This window comes from Gadus morhua, chromosome 7 (genome assembly GCF_902167405.1).
Source record: "Gadus morhua chromosome 7, gadMor3.0, whole genome shotgun sequence".
Lineage (NCBI taxonomy): Eukaryota > Metazoa > Chordata > Actinopteri > Gadiformes > Gadidae > Gadus > Gadus morhua.
This window is the reverse complement of record NC_044054.1, coordinates 28,376,580-28,399,533: the sequence shown is the minus strand read 5'-3', so window position 1 is coordinate 28,399,533 and position 22,954 is coordinate 28,376,580. Positions and strand designations below refer to the sequence as shown.

The window sequence follows — 22,954 nt, the reverse complement described above, 5'->3', positions numbered from 1 at the left end:
CTTTCGACAGTTTACCACTGGTGGTCTTCTTGCAGTAGTAATTGTGTACAAAGAGGGCACTGGCACTTTCCTCAGTCAATGCATGTGTCATCATCTGTCGCTTGAAGAGCTTCGCGAAAGGTCCAGATCGATTGAATGGCACACCTAAAGTCAGGGTTTGGGAACCACTGCTGAAGTTGGGAACCACCGCTGAAGTCAATACTTTAAAACAACTGACGCAGCAGATCCAGCAAACGGAGCTGTTGACACAGGAAGGGAAATGTATTCACCTTTTGTGTTTATAATTTTACGACGCAAACAATTTAACGGTAAGGGCGACTCGAGTGTCGTCTATCAAGTTCAATGGTTGTTTAGAAGAAACACCTCTCAGTGGCATCTTTACTAACATCGTCAATGGTCTGTGGGCGTTCCTGTCCTTGTTTTGTACTGAATACATTGCACAATCGCAGGTACTATGATGTAGGATGCTCTGAAACGGACACCTGGTGCATAACTGTTTATGGTTCTATAGTGTAGTGGTTATCACGTCTGCTTTACACGCAGAAGGTCCTGGGTTCGAGCCCCAGTGGAATCAGAGCTTTTCATTAGAAACATGCTTGTTCCTTCTTTGATTTTGTTTAATTTTCAATAGCCTAACTCTAAGTAGGCCTATATTAATATGAAAGAAACCGTACCCAAACAATGTAGCTAGTTTAGTGCAATACGGTTGCAAATTAGCAGCTGCTGCTGCTCTAAAACGACAGTTAAGATCAGCATACTAATGCAATTGAATGGGGTGAGCATCGGGGCTAGCTATAGTAATTAAATCCACAAAGGTTGGCTTGTAAGGAGTATTTATGAATGGTTACTTTCTCACAGCGACTTTGGGCGAGTTAAAAGAGGTGGAGATGCCGGGGATTGAACCCGGGGCCTCATACATGCGAAGCATGCGCTCTACCACTGAGCTACATCCCCGCGTGTTCCATTGTAGCATTCTGAATAGATTTCTATATTGGCAGTGCCTCAATGTGAACGAGTTAAAATGGTTACAACATTTAACAACTCATTAGTCCTAGTAGTAACTACTCCTACTTAGGACCGGACAGTTCGACCTGGAGCCACCTTGTATCCGATCATATAAGAAATTATTTTGCTGACGGCTTCTTCAGGTTCTTCTTCCCCGACGTCGCGTTGTTTCTCAGTCTAGTGTAAACAATAGGCCTATTTGTGTCTGAAAAAATTGAGTCTATTTCAAGAAAATAGAATAAGTGCAAAGTGTTGGTTCGACTATTTGTTTGATACAATATGTTGGTATGAAGGATGTATGTCCAACAGGGTTAGGGTTAGATACATGGGACTATTGAGTCAACTTCTGGTAGTTGACGACGTCCTCCCAAGGTAACTTTAAATACTTTTCACTAACGCAGACCAGTGGCGGTGGGTCAATAGAGGGCGCTAGGGCGCCGACCCTCCGTGAAATATTCACTCGAATATATCTGCCAACTATGAATCAATTATTATAAATACGAAATAAATCAACAAAACTACTGATTTGGGCAAGGCTAGTTATTAGTCATTCGAAATAAAGCCCTCCTCCGAGTCAGGGGCGCCGGCCAAGTTGAAGTCGATTTCCACCGGAGGTTGCGGTTCGGTTCGCCTCAGTCCGGTAGTGAGGGAGGGTATAGCCCATGGGTATATCCCAGATCAGTTTCGGGTCGCGTTTCCAACGCCGACAATACCCTAAAAGCTCGCAAATTTTTTGCTGTCTTTCAAGCAGAGACAGCTTTTCATTGACGCAAGAAAATTCGCCTACGGGTCGCACCAGTGTGCGCCCCATGCCAATGGTATCGCTTTCTTTTTTGTTATCACCACATGATTGGACAATTCAGCGAATCAATCAAATAGGCTACCTCCCTCAGCAACATTCGTGCAACACAACTGCTACATGTAGAGAACAGATAGGCCTAGATCGCTAACTAGCAGAGCTGTAAGCACTTTTACACCCATTTCAGTGGAGGAATTGGACTTCCCAAGCGATATTATAGGCCTACTTAAAAGGAGCAAGTAAGTTACATATTAATTAAGTCTTTCGGCCTGTAGAATTTAAAAAAAATGAAGCAACTGTCATATTTCGAACTGCATGTGAAGTAGACAAAAATTGACGCTATAGGACAGTGGTCATGATTTGTCTCAATATCAGAATAACAACAATAGCCCAAAGAGCAATGGCTGGTGGAATGGCCATAAAGTAGGTCTATATACATAAGCTTGTCCAGGCCCTGCGAGTTAGCCAATGAATCTGAATGAACGGTAGGTAATGGGTAATAGGTAGTGGCCATCCCCAAAATGCACCAGAATACAGGAACCGCGGTGAATTTAGTTTTAGGTTGGATATTCGACGGATATTCAGTCCAGTTCCAGCTGCGACTTCACGGAGATTTGCCCGACAATAGCAGCAGGAGAACGGTTAGCGCACCTCACAGAGCCTCGCGGTGAATCGCTGGAAACTGATTTAGGGACCGTCAATAAATTACTTCACGTAAATATATCAATACAAAATACTTGCAGTATTTTCAATAGCTTCCATGCCATGTGACCCAGTGGCTCCAAACCAGTATCCAATTGTAGAACTAAACCCTAAGAATAAGACACACCACTTTTTATGGTATTTTAGTGCTTCCTCTATTTTATATGAATATTAATATGCAGGAATTATCATATTCCTTTCAGTAGCTTCCATGCCATGTGACCCAGTGACTCCAAACCAGTATCCAATTGTAGAACTAAACCCTAAGAATAGTAGCCTGGTTCTACCAGACTCTTGTACTTCACTTCATTTCATTTGTACAGAGAGTCTGGACCTAATCAATTGACAAACGTTAACTCACTTGAAGGCGGGTGTCTGTTGAAGTTTAAAATGATTGGATCTGCCCAGTGCCACTCTGGATCTGCCATAACCAATCGCTAACGTTTGGTTGTGACGTATGTCATGCGCCGGGAATCACGCGCAGGTTGTACACAAACCAAACACCTTGCGCGTCTGCACGAAAATGTCCGTCAACGACAGCTGCAGGTTTTGTTCGTCTAATTTAATTTATCAGGGAAAAATTGCACATTGTAAATCAACTACCGACCTACAACAACAACTCAAACTGGCGCACGACTTTATCGTCATTGTTCTCAGACACGCCCTCTGTTTGCTGATTGGGCGCCGCTGTGGCGGCGCCAGAAAACCAAATTACATACAGCAGGTCCAGACCTAGTACTGAAGGGAAATTCAAATTGAGCGGAAGTACTTAAGTGGGCGGAGCCAGGCTATAAGAATAGGACACACCACTTTGTATTGTATTTTAGTGCTTTCTCTATTTTATATGAATATTAATATGCAGGAATTATCATATTTCTTTCAATAGCTTCCATGCCATGTGACCCAGTGACTCCAAACCAGTATCCAATTGTAGAACTAAACCCTAAGAATAAGACACACCACTTTTTATTGTATTTTAGTGCTTCCTCTATTTTATATGAATATTAATATGCAGGAATTAGGGCTGGGTGATATATCGAATATATGCGATGTATCGCGAGATGTTCTCCAGGGGATGTATAAAAAGCCCCTGTCGCGAACATCGAAATACAAATAGGCACGTAATGTTACTTTTTACTTTTTTGTGCGTTCACGCGAGGGGGCGACAAGATCCCATACAAAGTGAACGTAGAGATGCGTATCGGGTCAGAAAATACAATAAAAAGTGGTGTGTCCTATTCTCAGGGTTTGGTTCTAGAATTGGATACTGGTTTGGAGTCACTGGGTCACATGGCATGGAAGCTATTGAAAGAAATATGATAGTTCCTGCATATTAATATTCATATAAAATAGAGAAAGCACTAAAATACAATACAAAGTAGTGTGTCCTATTCTTAGGGTTTAGTTCTACAATTGGATACTGGTTTGGAGTCACTGGGTCACATGGCATGGAAGCTATTGAAGGAAATATGATAGTTCCTGCATATTAATATTCATATAAAATAGAGAAAGCACTAAAATACAATACAAAGTGTTGTGTCCTATTCTTAGGGTTTAGTTCTACAATTGGATACTGGTTTGGAGTCACTGGGTCACATGGCATGGAAGCTATTGAAAGAAATATGATAATTCCTGCATATTAATATTCATATAAAATAGAGGAAGCACTAAAATACAATACAAAGTGGTGTGTCTTATTCTTAGGGTTTAATAACGCAATTAGATACTGGTTTGGAGTCACTGGGTCACATGGCATGGAAGCTATTGAAAAAACTGCAAGTATTTTGCAGTGATATATTTACGTGAAGTTATTTATTGACGGTCCCTAAATCAGTTTCCAGGGATTCACCGCGAGGCTCTGCGAGGTGTGCTAACCGTTCTCCTGCAGCTATGGCCGGGCAAAACTCCGTGAAGTCACGGCTGGAACTGGACTGAATATCCAACCTAAAACTAACTTCACCGCGGTAATACACGTAATGAAATCTACCAAATTAAAAGTTTCCCGTCTATCACTCCGCCTCACCAACATTTTTGATCACAGACCGACACTAGCTAAGACACTCAATTCAGTGCAATGAATTATACGACCATCGATAACACAAAGGTCTACAGAGAATTAAAGCATTTTTTGTTTAGGCTATAGAAGTAATGAATTACGTAACATTGCATAACTCGTTGATAAAACAAAACTAAAACGCTAAATTGCATACATTTTTTAACGTAGCTCAAAATTCGCTGAGCGCCTGCACACCTCCTACCGGAAGTTACTGTATATTACTTCCGCTCCGTGTGTCGCTGCGGTTCATTCATTATTCAGCCGCGTGGACCGTCACACGGAAGTCCTGTTGGCTCGCGGCGGTTTTGGCGCTAAATACACGTCACCTGAGTGACACGCTCTCGACGAATGTGAATGTTCTGCGTGATAACACACTTAGTAAACGTCATGTTCAGTACTATTTGCCGAAATGATACTATTAAACGATAAATCTCAATAGAAAAATGACTTTAAACGGCCTAAAGAGTTTGACAACAAAATTGTCCACTATCACGTGGCTGAGGACAGCTGCGATGGCCGAGTGGTTAAGGCGTTGGACTTGAAATCCAATGGGATCTTCCCGCGCAGGTTCGAACCCTGCTCGCAGCGAAATTGGGTTTTTAGATTTTGTAACTCGATCGACCGACAAGTGCAGTACTCTTCAGTGGAGAGTGGAGTAGAGCAGACACGGCCATTAATCATGCTAAAAGGTTAAAATGCATTCCATTGAAACTCCCCTGATTATTCAATCAACCTTTTACACTCATACACACACGCGCACACACACACACACACACACACAAATGTTGTCATTAATGTGGGTTCATGTGTGCAGAGATAGAAACAGCACAGCTGGGTGCCAAGCCCTTATTTGGGGATGTAGATAAACAATAACTAAGCAAGTAAACAGAAAATACCAAAACACACACACACACACACACACACACACACACACACACACACACACACACACACACACACACACACACACAGGGCAGCAGCAGCAGCACCCATGTAGCAAGCTAACCTGAGAGTAGTGAGGGAGTATTTATAGACAGCCGATGAAGAGCCAGAGAGGCAGGAGGAAGGCTGAGTGCTGGAGTGCCAGGCGAGAGTGAGAGCGAGAGAGGTTAGAGTGAGAGAGAGAGAGAGAGAGAGAGAGAGAGAGAGAGAGAGAGAGAGAGAGAGGGGAGTGGAGGATCCAGCCGTTCCAGACACAATAAGAGGAGAGCGAAGGGAAACAGACGACAAAGAGGCGACAGAAAGAGACCGGGAACATGCTGAGGAGAAAGAGAAGCGTGTCATTCGGGGGATTTGGATGGTAAGTGTGTGTGTGTGCGTCTGTATATTCCTGTGTAAGTGTGTGTGTGTGTGCGTCTGTATATTCCTGTGTAAGTGTAAATGTGTGTGTGTGTGTGTGTGTATACTTGTGTAAGTGTGTATACGTTTGTAAGTGGTGTATGTGTGTTTGTCAGTGTGTGTGCAAGTGTGTGAGTAGGTGTGTGTGCGTGTGTATAAATGTACGTGTGTGTATACATTTGCATGTAAGTGTGTGTATGTGTTATGGTGAATGTGTGTGTGTTTGTGTGTAAGAATCTGTGTTTGCATGTTTGTGTCTGTATGCATACATGTGTTAGTGTGATTGTGCATGCATACTGTGTGTGCAAAGCTGCATTCTGATGAATGATTCTGTATGCAGTTAGTCTTCTTTAGTTCTTCATAAACTACAGGCTCTCGCAGAGCCTAACCGTTTGGTACAAAACTTAACATCACGGCTAATCGCAACGCAATCTCACCCTTCTTCCGCTTGGGTACATCAACACATGAGCACTTTCTCAAACAAATTATGTACACGTTGTCTAAGAATGCAACTCAACCAATTATATTTAAATTCATAGTCAATATATAATAAATTACAGTGGACCCGCTAAACAACACATTGTCGGCTAAACCGTTTCTCCTAAACAGTCACTACCCCTCTGTTTTCATCATGGAATTTCTTCCACGACTACCTCGTAAACTTTGGTTGAGGTGCTAACAAATAGCGCTCAACATAAATAACATTATGATTGAATGCTTGTTGTATAGAAAGAAAACCCTTAATCATACTCATCAAGTATACAAATGCTCAATCTTCGAACATCAAAGAGTCCTGCGTACGGCCTTAATACCGCAGTTCACGTGCCTTACGTGACACACCATCTCTGCACGCCGTGTCCTCAGCTTTTCATCCTGGCGCGTACCATCACCTGGTTTGAACCCAATCCCAACTTCCATTAACCCCCCGCTGCCCCACCAATACACACACACACACACACACACACACACACACACACACACACACACACACACACACACACACACACACACACACACACAATACCTCCGCCCTCCCTCTCTCCCAAACGGATCAAAAGGTTGAGGCAAAATGTCTTGTTTGTGGGTGGCAGAAGGACCGCAAAATAGTCTAGGTGCGGGAACCAAGAAAAAACTAAAAAGAAAACCAAGAGAGTAAAAATACTCATCAAACAGTCCTCTCCCAAGAGGCCCTTGCGGCTAGCGACAGGGAACAGGGTTTTGAAGTAGGGTCCATCAAAAGGAACTATGTTGAACATTAGCAAATGGAGCGGCCTTTATCTTGCCATCCCCAGAGTGTGGTCGGGCTGCTGGGGTTCTTCACCGTGTTGACATCACAAATCTCTGGGGGTTTGATGGAGTGCCACCACCACTGGGGCTCCTCTACTACCCAGAGCCTGTGGGACGTGTAGTTATGCATGAATCACTCTGTAATTTACATGAGCGACACCTAGGCTGTCACAATACAACCTTTCCCGCCTCGAAACCGCCTTATTTTAGATTTTTGGAAATCGTAATATTCCATGATTACTCTCTCTCAGTCAAGCGTGTCTGTCTGCCAGCCTGAATGTCTGTTTGTATGTCTGTCCCCTTCTCCCCAACCGGTGGAACTACTCACTTAAAACTCAGTTCACAGACAGCTTGTCAAGTGTAACTACTCACAGTGCGATGTGCTTGCTTGGTTCCAGGTGGGTGTTTGCCTTGCTTTGTGTGCGCGTGGATGCATGTGGTGTGGAAGTACATTTTCTATGCTTCTTTCGGTGTCGCTGTGTGTTTTATTTGCCTGCGTGTTTATTTGCTTGCTCATATGTGGGCTTTGCCTGCATGATTGTTTGCCTGTTCATGTGTGTGTGTTTGTGTTTGTGTGTGACCGTGTGTGTGTGTGCTTATTTGTGTGTGAGTGTGTGTGTGAGTGTGTGCCTCTGTACACGTTTGTGTGTGTGTGTGTATTTGTGGGTTTTTGTGTGAGCTCTGTGTGCACATGTATTTGTGTGTTTGTGGGTGAGAGTGAACAGGTTTGCAGATTCCCACACAGGCGTTCCTCAATCATTCACCTTTCCCTGCCACCATCCCCCCCTCCCCTCCACCCTCCCTTGCTCCCCCATGTGCGCTCTCTCTCTCTCTCTCTCTCGCCCTCCACCACCTCTCATCTTTATTCCTCCCCTCACCCCAGACCTCTGCCACGCAACAGAGAAGGGGTTCTGTTGTGCTGTGTCTCTCCCACAACCTCTTTTAATGGCCTTCCCCTTTCCCAGTCTCTCTCTATTCATTTCAATGTTTGCTCTATTGGCATGAATGATGAAGCACTCTTGGCAAGGGATAGGATAAACACGACAAAACAACACACAACAAAAATTAATGATGATGTAAGATGAACAATGTTTACAATGGAGACCTTATGAATAACGAATGAGTCGGTAGTCAAATTCAATCTTATTAGAGTCAATGCATCCAGCAGTCAGTGCTAGGCATCTGTCTTACTTGCCACACAGATATGTCAGCTTCTTAGAGCAGGGATGCTCCATCTCTCTCTCTCTCTCTCTCTCTCTCTCTCTCTGCCTCTCACTCCCTTTCTCTCTTCTTTCTCGATTTTTGCTTTCTGTCTTCCTTTCTCAATCTCTCTTTCTAATTCTCTCCCTCTCTCTCTCTCTCTCTCTCTCTCTCTCTCTCTCTCTCTCTCTCTCTCTCTCTCTCTCTCTCTCTCTCTCTTCCTCTTCGTCTTCCCCTCCCTCTCACCTCACCTTCTCTTTTTTAACATTGAATTGGTTCTCACAACACTCTTTTTATCCTCTATGTTGCATCTCTACAGTTGTCCAACTGTCCCGTGGATACTTTTCCTTTCAGGAGTATGTCTGTCTCAATCTCCCTCAGATCCCGTATCCCTCCCTCTCTTCCCCAGTGAGCCATGGAGGGAGCGAGAGAAAGGGCCTCCCCTTTCTCTCGCTCCCTCCATGGCTCACTGGTCCGCATCTTATCGCTCTTGTATTCTCCCTCATTCTCCTCCTCTCTCCAGCCCTCCATGTTGCTTCCTCCCGCTGCCTTCTTTCCTAGTTCCTCTCTCCTTTCTTCATCTCCTTCTCCCTCCACCGTTCATCTCTCTCCTTACCTCCTCATCTCTCCTATCCATCTATTCACCTTCTCTACCTCTCCTCCACGTGTGTGACTCCTTCTCCCAGAGATCTGTCCCTTGTCTCTCTTCACAGGAACAGAGAGGGAGAATGTGAAGGAGAGGTTTAAGAACAAAAAGGACGGGGTGAATATAGAGAGACAAAGAGAGACAAAGAGAAGTAGAGGCAGGAAGTATGTGTAGAAAGAGTGAAAGAGAGAGAGGCAGTATTTTTATATGAATATATACAGAGAGAGAGAGAGAGAGAGAGAGCAAGAGAGAGCAAGAGAGAGCGAGAGAGAGCGAGAGAGAGAGAGAGAGAGAGAGAGAGAGAGAGAGAGAGAGAGAGAGAGAGAGAGAGAGCGAGAGAGAGAGGGTATGTATATATATAGAGAGTGAGAGAGAGGGAGAGGGAGAGAGAGCGAGAGAGAGGCAGTGGGTTTGTACAGAGAGTGAGAGAGAAGGAGGGAGTGTGAAAGAGGGAGTAGGCATATAGATAGAGTGATGTAATTGAGTTTCCATATTAAATAATGCAGTATTGACTCCAGGGCTCAGTGGAAGTGGTGGCTTAATCCAACCAACTCGACTCATACCAGGTTAGAAATGGTAACGTCTGTCTCACCCCGTAAACATCACCTTCATTTATTTATTTTTTCTAGTATTTGTTCCCTTTAATCTCCAGTCTGAGACAGATCTCATGAGCCAGGACCCGTCTACTGAATGCCAGGCCGAAAGTGTAGGATTGTTAGTAATAACAGAGCGGTTGGTCGTGACTTTTAGAGAGGCCAACAAAACGGTGTTTTGTGTTCCTCTGCCCTTACCGATTATCCTGTTAAGCTCTTGTTTTTTAAAGGGCATAATTCATTCATGTTACCCTTCACAACACAAGCACACGCTGTCAAACATGGACCTCAAGTCTAGTGGATTCTGTCAGCGGTAATCAGTAACCCAACAGGAGGCCAGTGGGACTGAGCCGTGGTTAGAAGATCGCTGAACACAACTTATACATAACTTATACATAACTTTAGATCAACAAAGCCGGCTAGCTGTTCATTTAGACACTCTCTTTATTCTCCCACCTGCTTTCAATCTGTGTCACTTTCGTCCCTCTCTTTCAATGTGGGAAGAACACAATTTGTATGGGATAAGCACAATATGTGGGTATTAATGTGTCTTGCAGAGAAGAGTGAGTGTTTGTGAGAGAGAGAGAGAGAGAGAGAGAGAGAGAGAGAGAGAGAGAGAGAGAGAGAGAGAGAGAGAGAGAGAGAGAGAGAGAGGGAGCGAGAGAGAGAGAGACAGAGAGAGACAGAGAGAGAGAAATGCACAGAGAGCAGACTTAGCAGTAGGCTCAATCGGTCATGTTTAATTGATGACCATAGGGAAGAGCCTATTATCTGAGTCATCAAAAGGGGCTTTTAACACAGAGACGTACCACTTTACCTCACTCTTTCTCTGTCTCTGTCTGTCTCTCTGTCTCTGTCTGTCTCTCTGTCTCTGTCTTGCTCTCTTTCTCTGTCTGTCTCTCTGTCCTCTGTCTCTGGTTCTCTCCCTCTCTCGCTCTCTCTTTTTTATTTTTCTCACTCTACTCATATCCTTTGTTTACACGGTTCATATTTTCTGTGGACGTTGAAGTGCCTTAATGTTTTTAAATTGTTTTTAATATATGAACCACACAAAGACACGTGTACACACACACACACACACACACACACACACACACACACACACACACACACACACACACACACTTTTATGCAAGCTGCTAAACTACGCAGCTTGGTCAATGTTTACCATTCAGGCCGTGTTCCATTTCACAGTGATCCATCTCACTCTGTGGATAAGATAAACATGACACCTGAGTTTGCTCTTTATCCCGAAGTTCAACAAGTGTGTATGCGTGTGTGTGTGTGTGTGTGTGTGTGTGTGTGTGTGTGTGTGTGTGTGTGTGTGTGTGTGTGTGTGTGTGTGTGTGTGTGTGTGTGTGTGTGTGTGTGTGTGTGTGTGTTGCTATGAAAGAGCTCACCCATCAACAGAGCTATTACAAGATGTGTGTTCCAATAAAACTCCAGTATTTATTGAAGCCATGCAGCACAGTTCTTCAGTACAACAGATCACGCCTTTATACACGCATGCAAAAACACATGCACGCAGTTTATATGTGCAACATACATTAACACATTCACTCACATACCATATACATGCATTTGTTTATATATATATACACACACATGCACACACACACACAGTTTATATCACAGCATACATTAAAGCATTCACTCACCCGTCATAAACATGAATTCATTCACACCTGCAGGTGATAAGATACAACTTATTAGAACATAATAATTCACTTTGGTAAAATGTATGCACCTTGGAGTTCTGTTGTGTGAGTTGGGTATGTCTCCTTCCCCGGTTTGTGATGGGAATCTTAATAATAGTTGGGTTTTGTTTTTTAATTGTGTAATCGTATCATTTTTCTCTCTCTCTCTGCAGGATCGACAAGAGCACTGTGAGCGCGTTGAGAGCTCGGTAAGACACAGAAACACACACACACACACACACACACACACACACACACACACACACACACACACACACGATTGGATTGACTGATCTCATCTTCTCAATTTAATTATCAGTGAATTCAGTGGTGTTTAAGTATGCCGTCTCTTTCTCAGAAAATGCCTTTATACACCATCAGAATTAACGGAGGTCACTTCTGTGCACTTTTGTGCACAATAACTGATGGCTAAGCTTGAAAGCTTATCTGTATCATGGAGTGGATCTGCTTGTCGCTAGGTCTGTGTGTGTGTGTGTGTGTGTGTGTGTGTGTGTGTGTGTGTGTGTGTGTGTGTGTGTGTGTGTGTGTGTGTGTGTGTGTGTGTGTGTGTGTGTGTGTGTGTGTGTGTGTGTGGCTGTGTGTGTGTGTGTGTGTGTGTGTGAGAGGGGGGGGGGGGGGGGGGGTTGAAGCTTATGCTTTCAATCAGTAAGCTTGTCCTAAGACCTGAATCAACTACATTTTACTTTCCAAGTAACTCAACGGCAAATTGTGTAGGATCGACGCATGTGTCACATGGAAGAGGTCCAGACACCAAGAAGCTGAGGTCCACAGCCCGCACAAAAGAGAAATGTCACTTTGCTGAAACATGCATTCACATATCACAGGGAAGCCTAAGGAAATATTAAAATAAAGGCTTTTTCAGAAGCAAACCCAAGTAAAAAATCTTGAGAAAATAGACGTTCAATCTATCATTCATCCAGCCCCCTGGTCACAAACCTTTCATAAAGCAGATGTGACACCCACAAAGCAGGAAGAGAGAGAGAGAGAGAGAGAGAGAGAGAGAGAGAGAGAGAGAGAGAGAGAGAGAGAGAGAGAGAGAGAGAGAGAGAGAGAGAGAGAGAGAGAGAGAGAGAGAGAGAGAGAGAGAGAGAGAGACAAGGGGGAGAGAGAGAGAGACTGGGTCAAATCATAAAAACAGATACACAAATACAACCAAATAACAGCTCAAGGTCCTACCATGGACCGCTGGAAATGTAACAATGTCAAATACACAAGCGGAGAGGAGTGAGTGAGTGAGTGTGTGTTTGTGTGTGTGTGTGTGTGTCCCTGGACAGAGGTCAACGACGTGAAGGAAGGTCAAGCCTGAATGAGCTTGTGTGTGCGAGGTTGGCTGTTGGCGTCCTTGAGTGTTTCTCATGTCAGGTAATGTAGACCATCATCGCGTCCGCTTGGCCGTCGCTGTCAAGGTCGATGCACTTGTGAATCCTTTCCCTTTATCATCTTCCTCGTCATCTCTGTGGTAACGCACAGACACGCCCCCTCCTAGGGATGTGACACATAAAATAGGGCAAAGATGGACCTGAATGTGATACTCTAGTCCGCGCAAATGTTCGATAAACATGGAAAAAGGAATGTATAACACCCATCATAGTATGTTGGTATTGACGCTGCTTATAAATTAAATCATTGTCGTGTATAATCCTGACCACTAGAGGTCGCTTAATGTACATAGATGCGCGCCTGCGTTACCAAAGACGTGCTCATTTGCCCACCGTTTGCAAATCAAATTTCAAATGACACAGCGGGTGACAACCACATCGAACACAACAAGCATGTTTAGCCCGCCCCCCCCCCTCTCCCTACCACACACACACACACAGACACACACACACACACACACACACACACACACAGACACACACACACACACACACACACACACACACACACACACACACACACACACACACACACACACACACACACACACACACACACACACACACACAACTACCACAGCCCCCAACCACACAAGCACATTAAAGTGTTCTACATACATTTACAAAATTGAAGACATAAATGAAAACAGGGCTGGAGTCTGTGCTTTTCTTTTAAGAGCATCGTCAATAACATTCAGGAAAGAAGGGAACAACCTCATCAGGGACAACGGTGGAGTCTGCTGTAAAGGGTTAGGGGGGTAACACACGGGGGGTTACACACTTTTCTTGTAACCTCAGACCGTAGATCTTCCTGACAATCCACAGGCAATTTGGCCAGCATTTCATTTTCATCCAGCGCGGTTGAGATGAAGAGGCTCAGACAGGCGTGAGGAAGAGCACAGGGACCTGGCTGTGCTGTGAGGCGTTTTGGCTCACTGGACACACCACAACAGGCTAACATGCTAAGCTGCTAACATGCCCCATTAGATACACTGATAGATAAATGGATGGAAAGACGGATGGATGGATCGGTAGATGGGTGGAGAGAGACTTTAGCTTTTTACTTTGTATTTTATAAGGCTGTTTGTTTTATTGTTCACCTGCTTTGGCAATGCAAATGTATATTTCTCATGCCAATAAACCTTTTTTGAAATTGAATTTGAATTTGAGAGAGAGAGAGAGAGAGAGAGAGAGAGAGAGAGAGAGAGAGAGAGAGAGAGAGAGAGAGAGAGAGAGAGAGAGAGAGAGAGAGAGAGAGAGAGAGAGAGAGAGAGAGAGAGAGAGAGAGAGAGAGGGAGGGAGGGAGGGAGGGAGGGAGGGAGGGAGGGAGGGAGGGAGAGAGAGAGAGAGAGAGAGAGAGAGAGAGAGAGAGAGAGAGAGAGAGAGAGAGAGAGAGAGAGAGAGAGAGAGAGAGAGAGAGAGAGAGAGAGAGAGAGAGAGAGAGAGAGAGAGAGAAAAATATATAAAGAAATGGACGGATAGATGGATCGATGGAGGAAGGTACAGCTGGATATATGGATAGAAAGATCTGGTCTTTCACCTCCTCTCTTTGTGTCTCTCTTTCCCTCCCTTCTCATATAAAATCCAACTACACAAAAAAAAAGCAATCTCCATCCATCCATACAAATATGTTTGTTTGCATTCAAATCTCCCCCGGCACTGGCTTTCTCTCTCTCTCTCTCTCTCTCTCTCTCTCTCTCTCTCTCTCTCTCTCTCTCTCTCTCTCTCTCTCTCTCTCTCTCTCTCTCTCTCTCTCTCTCTCTCTCTCTCTCTCTCCCTCCCCCTCCTGCTTTCTTTATCTCTCTCCCTCTCCCTCTAACTCCCCCCCTCCTTCTCTCTCTCTCTCTCTCTCTCTCTCTCTCTCTCTCTCTCTCTCTCTCTCTCTCTCTCTCTGTCTCTCTCTGTCTCTCTCTCTGCCTCTCTCTCTCTCTCTCTCTCTCTCTCCCTCCCTCCCCCCTCCTGCTTTCTTTATCTCTCTCCCTCTCCCTCTCACTCCCCCCTCCTTCTCTCTCTCTCTCTCTCTCTCTCTCTCTCTCTCTGTCTCTCTCTGTCTCTCTCTCTCTCTCTCTCTCTCTCTCTCTCTCTCCTCTCTCTCTCTCTCTCTCTCTCCTCCCCCTCCTGCTTTCTTTATCTCTCTCCCTCTCCCTCTCACTCCCCCCTCCTTCTCTCTCTCTCTCTCTCTCTCTCTCTCTCTCTCTCTCTCTCTCTCTCTCTCTCTCTCACTATATCTCTCCTTGTACTCTTCTCCATTGGCTTGTTCTCCACTCCTTCCTTCTCATACCCCTGGAGGTAGTGAGCGAGCGAGAGAGGGGGGAGGGCTACAAGATTATAGCGCATTACTTGCACACACACGCACACACCACACACACAAATACATACACAAATCAACACATACACAGAGCGAGAGACAGAGAGTAAGAGAGAGAGCTATGAGAGGTAGTTAAAGACAGTGGCGTTCAGAGTACTAGATATATGTATAGAGAGAGAGAGAGAGAGAGAGAGAGAGAGAGAGAGAGAGAGAGAGAGAGAGAGAGAGAGAGAGAGAGAGAGAGAGAGAGAGAGAGAGAGAGAGAGAGAGAGAGAGAGCAAGAGAGTGTCGAGAGAGAGCAAGAGAGAGTCGAGAGAGAGTGAGAGAGCAGCACAGTGAAACAGCGAGAGAGTGAGCATCACCGTATATTTGTTTTCTTTTGAGGAGAGCAGGCTGCTCAGTTACCGACGGCAACGCGATGCCGCACAACCAATGGTGAGTTTGGCATTTTTCCCCATGTGCTTCTGAGTGGACGCCAGTTCTGTAGTAGTGTAATCTCCTGCCTGATATGCTGCCATATACATTTGTATATGTGTGTGTGTGTGTGTGTGTGCGTGTGTGTTTGTGTCGTGCAAATGTGTGTGTGTGTTTGTATCGTGCAAATGTGTGTGTGTGTGTGCACGTGTGTGCATGTGCATACTCTTTGAATGTGTTGCAGGCAGTCCTTTCCTTTTCCTCACACATTTTATCCGGTGTTGTATCCACCTGTCCGTCCATCCGTCTATCTGCCTGTGTATCTATCCATCGTTTGTGTGTAGGACCCAGAGCTTTGCGATAGTTTAGGGGTTGTTTTGTCTGAGTCCGTCCGGCACTTGTATGCATGAGCCTCGCTCTCTTGCGTTCTTCCCCCTTCCACAGCTTCCCCTACGACCTCAGAACTGACTGACACTCACAGCAAGCCCCCGGAACATGACCCTGACCTCAGCCACGTAACAACCACAGGCAGCCTTGACATCACAGTCGCCAACCACATAAACTCGTGACATCAAAATCTCACACCGTCACATGACGTCACTTATATACATACCGGTTACACCGCGATCACATTCACCAGGATCTGTTACGCCACAGTGGTGCGTGACTCACTCGTGCCATCACAATCAGAGACGGATTAGCTGTGACATCACAACACACCTGTTACTGTTTCATGGTGTAGCGAGGAGCCACGTTGGGAAGAGGGGTTTCTGCTTGCGATCTGTTTGGCTTGGCTCCTACAGTCAGGGGACTCGAGGCGGGTCGTCTAAAGGTGCGGCCACACCAGACGCGTATCTCGCGTACTTCGCGTATGAAATCGCCATTTTCTCCATAGGGAACCATTGGTTTAGGCGCGTATTACGCGTATTACGCGTATTTCGCGTATTAAGCAACATTTTACGCGCGTATAGCGCGTATATTTACGCGCAATACGCGCTATACGCGCTATACGCGCGTATATCGCGTATATCGCGTACATTTCAAAAGAGTTAAAAAAATTGAACTTTTTACGCGAAGTACGCGAGATACGCGTCTGACGAGACACGCATTGCCCAATCAGCGTTGAGCTTGACCCGACGTCACTGGCAGAGAGTAGTGAGCTTGGACAGAAGCATACGGCCGACATCTTCCTTTTTTCTGTGTGGAAATAGTAACATAGTTACGCCATTAAATGCTTTTATGGAAACATTTCTAGCGAGAAATGTGCATTTTACTTTCATAATGTTCACTCGGTGAATGTGAAGGATGTTTGGTTTGATAGTTATGACGAAGAGGGAACGCTCCGTTCACTTGCATGGACAGAGTCTCTGGTTACTAAGCAACCTCAACGTCTTGGCGGACTATTTCTCTGCTGGGAAACACACCAGACACACCATGTGAAGTTATTTAACCCGATTATTGTTATTTATATCCGAGATTATTTAATCTAACCCGATCTAAACTCTATCACCCAAACACGGCGGCGTTGGGGTTTCCTACCTCGGACTCCAGCGCAGCCACGGCCGACAACTTTCTTTATTCTGGGTGGAAATAGTAACATAGTTACGCCATTAAATGCGTTTATGGAAACATTTTTAGCGAGAAATGTGCATTTTACTTTCGTAATGTTCGCTCGGTGAATGTGAAGGATGTTTGGTTTGATAGTTATGAGGAAGAGGGAACGCTCCGTTCACTTGCATGGACATGGACTCATCTAGGCGAGTGACGTAGGCGCGTATAGCGCGTATAGCGCGTATTGCGCGTATGCGACCATTTTTGACACAAAATGGTCAAGCAACATTTTACGCGCGTATCTCGCGTAAAAAGTACGCGAGATACGCGTCTGGTGTGGCCGCACCATAAGTGATGTGTAATTCTGTGTTGCCATGAGGCTGTCACATAACTGGGCTGTATTCAAATATATTATTATTCCCATCGTAATCCTTTTAGTTCCCAGTTACAGCTTCCCAATGCATTTAGCACTGGGCGTTCTGGTGGGTGTGGTGTTGTGTGTGTGTGTGTGTGTGTGTGTGTGTGTGTGTGTGTGTATGTGCGCGTTTATGTGTGTGGGGGGGATAGAAAGAGAAAGAGAGAGAGAGAGAGAGAGATAGAGAGAGAGAGAGAGAGAGAGAGAGAGAGAGAGAGAGAGAGAGAGAGAGAGAGAGAGAGAGAGAGAGAGGCAAAGAGAGAGACAAAGAGAGAGAGGGAAAGGAATAGGGAAAGTTTTTGGAAAATTACAGTGTGACAGAGAACGTCACACTGTAATTGTAAACTGTAAAATATTTAAATATTTCTGTGTGTGTGCGCGCAAATGAACGTGTGTTTGTGTCTGTGTGTGTGTGTGTGTGTGTGTGTGTGTTTTTGTGCATATAATTGTTTGTTTGTGTGTGTGTGTGTGTGTGTGTGTGTGTTAGTGTGTGCATGTGCATATAATTGTTTGTCTGTGTGTTTGTTAGTTTGTGTCCATGTGCATATAATGATGTGTGTGTGTGTTTGTGTGTTTGTGTGTGTGTGTGTGTGTGAGTGTGTGTGTGTGTGTGTGTGTGTGTGTGTGTGTGTGTGTGTGTGTGTGTGTGTGTGTGTGTGTGTGTGTGTGTGTGTATGTGTGTGCGTGCGCGCTACTGAAGGCCAAGCGTTCCGTCTGTCTAGAAACCAAACGCCAGCAGTAAGCAGTCTCTCCTCCTGTCGCTGTTGTTGTTGTTGTCTTCCTACACCACCAGCCCTGGTATGGTGCATGTAAGAAGCACTGGTCCTATCTGCACACACAACATTGACATGCAAACACACAAGGGAACAGAGGGGTCAACTGATGCATGTTTGTAGCTATGGCTGTGTATTTAGCAAAGTATGCGTGAATCTGCATGTTTGTGTGTATATGCGTGCATGCAGGCAGGCATATGCGTGTTTGTGTTTGTGTGTGTGTGTGTGCGCGTGTGTGTGTGTGTGTGTGTGTGTGTGTGTGTGTGTGTGTGTGTGTGTGTGTGTGTGTGTGTGTTTGGTGTTTGTGTGTGCATGCATATGTGCGTGTGTGTGTGTGTCTATGTGCGTGCATTTGCATGTATGTTTGTGTGTCTGTTTGTGCCTGCGTGCATGTGCCTACTTGTGTGTGTGTGTGTGTGTGTGTGTGTGTGTGTGTGTGTGTGTGTGTATGTGTGCGTATGCGTGTGTGTGTTCATCCGTAGATACGATTTGCATTTAACCCTTGACATACCGCCAGTCTGCATGCCCCTCATGGTAAACACATTATGGGTAATGCTGTGGAAAAAACGGCATTGCGAGAAACGCAAAGACGCGGCCCGCTGTCTCAAATGTAAATAGGTCTTATTCAAGCAGAAGGAACCCCATGCCATCCCCTGTGCACGTGCTTACGTTCCTCTGAGAGGAAGCTTTCAGTGAAGAGCAGTAATAAGCTGTCCATACCTACTCCTAAAGTCCTTGTGCATCACTACCACCTCCCCCATCCATACAAATATACGTGCATATATATATATATATATATATATATATATATATACTGAACAATGTCTGTAACATGTATTTATTTCATTGTATTTAATGTAAAATAGTTGTAGTGTATTTATATATGTATTTATATATATGTATGTATACTGAACGGAAACACAATCACACACACAATTTATATAAATGTGTATACATATGTATATATATTGTGTGTGTGTTATATCTATTGTTGTGTACATTTTTAATGATTAACATTGGTACATTAAATACAACTAGTATGTATAATGTCAAAGCCACCGTTCCGTACTGTTGCATCTTCTGATGAAAAGCATTCTCACACACGCTCACTCATGCACACTCGTAGTGTTTGGTATTTTTAGATTAAAGGAGCACATGCAGCAGAGTCTTTTAGTGCTGAACTTTGAGTATTTGTCTTATTTGTTCCCGGTATCAATTGCCTTATGAAGCGGCTTGTTTTGATTTAGAAAGCTAAAATAAAATAGGCCTACAGCTTTGCAGCCTTTATGTCTTAAGAATCGATACGGACTGCTCCAATTAAAGGGCAGATTGGTGGCATCTACCAGTCGATTGTTTTTAATTTGGTCTCCGTCAGCCAACTCTTACTTGAAGGCTTGAGGGACAGATTTTACTTCTCGTCGATCAAACTGTTCTGAAAAACACCAGAGAAGTCTTAAAAGTTCGTACACCAAATTGTGTAGTGTTTAGATGACCAAATAAATGCTTACATAACGGACGTGGTCGGTTAATCTTCAATCCATCTCCTGTATCAAACTATGACGTCATTATTATGTAATACGTGATCTCTGTGGGGATCCTGGATTACATGAACACAATCCCACCCCGAGCAAATACATGTCAAATGATGTCATGATTGATGATGTCACGCTTTTCGACCTGTCAATCATGAGGTGACTGGATTTATTTGTAGGTTTATGAAAAAAATAAATGGTAGCTATAATCCTCTTCGTCCGCTCAATATTCAGGCTGTATTTAATAACGCATAACAGGGTTAGTTTCAATCAATTACATCATCCGTTTAATTTAACTTCCACCAACTATGAAGAGTGTGGATTTTTTTTCTCTCTCCCTGTTTTCACACCTGACCCATTGCAGTGTAGCATAGCGTAGCTGGGCGCGTTCACCGCCGCTTGGCCGGTTTAAACGTAAGTCCCTGTTGTCGGTGCACAGGGCTCGCGGATCAGAAGAGTGGGTGGCATTCTTTTGAAAAGGTGGATAAAACGAGCAGCACACAGGGATGAGAACCTCGGTCGTCACCCAGCGGGTCTCTCTCCGGGAGGCTACGCTGAAGCACTCGTAGTCGACTCTGAGATGGGGCACCGCCGTAGGGGCTCTATACGGAGATGAGGGAGAGGAGAGAGGGGGAGGGAGGGAGAGAGGGAGGGAGGGAGGGGAGGAGAGGAGAGGGGGAGGGAGAGAGAGGGAGGGGAGGGAGGGAGGGAGGGAGAGAGGGAGGAGGGAGGGAGAGGGAGAGAGAGAGGGAGGGAGAGGAGAGAGAGGGAGAGAGAGAGAGGGGGATGGGAGGGAGGGAGGGAGGAGAGGGAGAGAGGGAGGGAGGGAGGGAGGGAGAGGGAGAGAGGGGGAGGGAGGGAGGGAGAGAGGGAGGGAGGGAGAGGGAGAGAGAGAGGGAGGGAGGGTGGGAGGGAGAGGGAGAGAGAGGGAGGGAGGGAGAGGGAGGAAGGGAGGAAGGGAGAGAGAGAGAGAGGGCGAGAAGGAGAGAGGGAGAGGAAGAGAGGGAGAGAGGAGAGAGAGAGAGAGAGAGAGAGAGAGAGAGAGAGAGAGAGAGAGAGAGAGAGAGAGAGAGAGAAGGGAGAGAGAGAGAGGAGAGAGGGAGGGAGGGTGAGAGAGGGAGGGAGGGAGAGAGAGAGAGAGAGAGAGAGAGAGAGAGAGAGAGAGAATGAGGGCGAGAAGGAGAGAGAGAGAGAGAGGGAGAGAGAGAGAGAGAGAGAGAGAGAGGGCGAGAAGGAGAGAGGGAGAGAGAGGGAGAGAGACAGAGGGTGAGAGAGAGAGAGTGGAGAGAGAGGGAGGGAGAGAGAGAGAGAGGAAGAGAGGGAGCGAGGAAGAGAGAGCGAGAGGAAGGGAGAGAAGGAGAGAGAGGGAAACAGTGTGTGTGGGAGTGTGCTTGCGTCGGTGTTTCTTCGTTTTATCTGTGTTTTTGTCTCTTCCCAGAGGAGCGAGGGAGAAGAATGAGTGAGAAAGGATTTCTTCTTCTTCCCTGAGCTGCACACATGACTCTGGTGTTACAGTGCAGTGTTGCTGTTGTCGGGCTGCGCGCTGCACTCTCGCAGACTGACCACCAGCCAAAGACATGAGTGGGTGACACACTGGCACCCGCAGAGCTCCATCTGCCCCAGGTCCGGCCCCAACCAACCGGTGGAGGCTGCAGAAGACCCACACGGACAGACCGGGGGGGAGGACAGACAGACAGGAGGGGAGAGGACAGACTGACAGACAGACAGACAGACAGACAGACAGACAGACAGACAGACAGACAGACAGACAGACAGACAGACAGGAGGGGAGAGGACAGACAGACAGACAGACAGACAGACAGACAGACAGACAAGAGGGGAGAGGACAGACTGACAGACTGACAGACAGGAGGACAGAGGACAGACAGACAGACAGACAGACAGACAGACAGACAGACAGACAGACAGGAGGGGAGAGGACAGACAGACAGACCGACAGGAGGACAGAGGACAGACAGACAGACAGACAGGAGGGGAGAGGACAGACAGAACAACAGGAGGACAGACAGACCGACAGACAGACAGACAGACAGACAGACAGACAGGAGGGGAGAGGACAGACAGACAGACCGACAGGAGGACAGAGGACAGACAGACAGACAGACAGGAGGGGAGAGGACAGACAGAACAACAGGAGGACAGACAGACAGACAGACAGACAGACAGACAGGAGGGGAGAGGACAGACAGACGAGGGAGAGAGGACAGACAGACAGACAGACAGACAGACAGACAGTAGGGGAGAGGACAGACAGACAGACAGGAGGACAGAGGCCAGACAGACAGACAGACAGACAGTAGGGGAGAGGACAGACAGACAGGACAGGACAGGCAGACAAGAGCGCAGAGGACAGAAAGGCAGTCAGGAGCGGAGAGGACAGATAGACAGAAGGAGGGACAGGAGGAGAGAGGACAGACAGACAGACGGGAGAGCTGAGGAAAGACAGACAGATCGGAGGAGAGGACAGACAGACACACGGGAAAGCAGAGGACAGACGGACACACGGGACAGCAGAGGACAGATAGACATCAAGGAAGGGAGTGGACAGACAGGTAGACGGGAGAAGAGGAAGACAAGGAGAGAGAGCCAGAGACAGAGTGAGACGGAGAGGGGGATGGCTGGGCTCTAGTCAGGCAGTAAACTGGATCACTTGAACGGAGAAACGGAACAATAAGAGATCAGACCTAGGCACTGCGCTCTCGCTCTCGCCTCGCCCTCCTTTCCTCTCTCCTTTGCTCCCTTGCTCACTCTCTCTCTTCCTCTTTCTAAGAGTGGTTGGCCTGCAATATGCGCACTGCTTTTTAACAACCCAATAAAAATCTGAATATATGCTGAGATGAACATCCACGCTGGCCGCCATCTTAAACGTCTCCTCTGTTTGAATGTAAGACGGAAAAAAACACACAAGTAAGGTGTTCTTCCGTCGAGGAATAATTAAACGTGAGATACAAACGGTGATGAAGTGCTTAATGGTCAATTAGGAAGAGCTGAGGGACCCAAGCGAGAGAGGTGTGTGAGCCTCTCGGTGTGAAGGGACAGGATTCTCCTGCAAAAAACAGCACGGAAATACTTCATGGAAGGCTGTGCCCATAACAACAAGCACCCCCACAGATTCAGCATGCTTGTTAAAGGATCCTGGTCTGAAAGCCACACAAACGTCCTCCCTCCGTGTCCCGTCTAGCCGCCTCGGCTGTGACCTTCTCTGTTCCCTTTCATT

At 45.9% G+C, this 22,954-nt stretch overlaps 1 protein-coding gene and 3 non-coding genes across 8 annotated transcripts in view; 3 read left to right on the top strand and 1 right to left on the bottom strand.

The window, feature by feature from the left end:
• Positions 1–501: 501 nt before the first annotated feature.
• Positions 502–574, top strand: trnav-uac (transfer RNA valine (anticodon UAC)). The gene has a single exon. It is a non-coding gene; the product is annotated as a tRNA-Val (tRNA).
• A 308-nt stretch (positions 575–882) lies between these two features.
• Positions 883–954, bottom strand: trnaa-cgc (transfer RNA alanine (anticodon CGC)). Its single transcript has one exon. It is a non-coding gene; the product is annotated as a tRNA-Ala (tRNA).
• Positions 955–5,068: 4,114 nt separating this feature from the next.
• Positions 5,069–5,150, top strand: trnas-uga (transfer RNA serine (anticodon UGA)). The gene has a single exon. It is a non-coding gene; the product is annotated as a tRNA-Ser (tRNA).
• A 481-nt stretch (positions 5,151–5,631) lies between these two features.
• The window catches only part of LOC115546700 (rap1 GTPase-activating protein 2), a 47,534-nt gene continuing 30,211 nt past the window's right edge, over positions 5,632–22,954 (top strand). For 2 of the 5 annotated variants that reach the window (XM_030360393.1, XM_030360391.1), the window contains exons 1-2: positions 5,635–5,862; positions 11,497–11,532. In XM_030360393.1, coding sequence (XP_030216253.1) covers positions 5,819–5,862; positions 11,497–11,532 — 80 coding nt within the window. In that variant the 5' untranslated portion in view covers positions 5,635–5,818. Of the gene's footprint in view, positions 5,863–11,496; positions 11,533–14,943; positions 15,467–22,954 lie in introns of those variants that run through there. The other 3 variants (XM_030360390.1, XM_030360389.1, XM_030360392.1) reach the window with 3 other exon arrangements.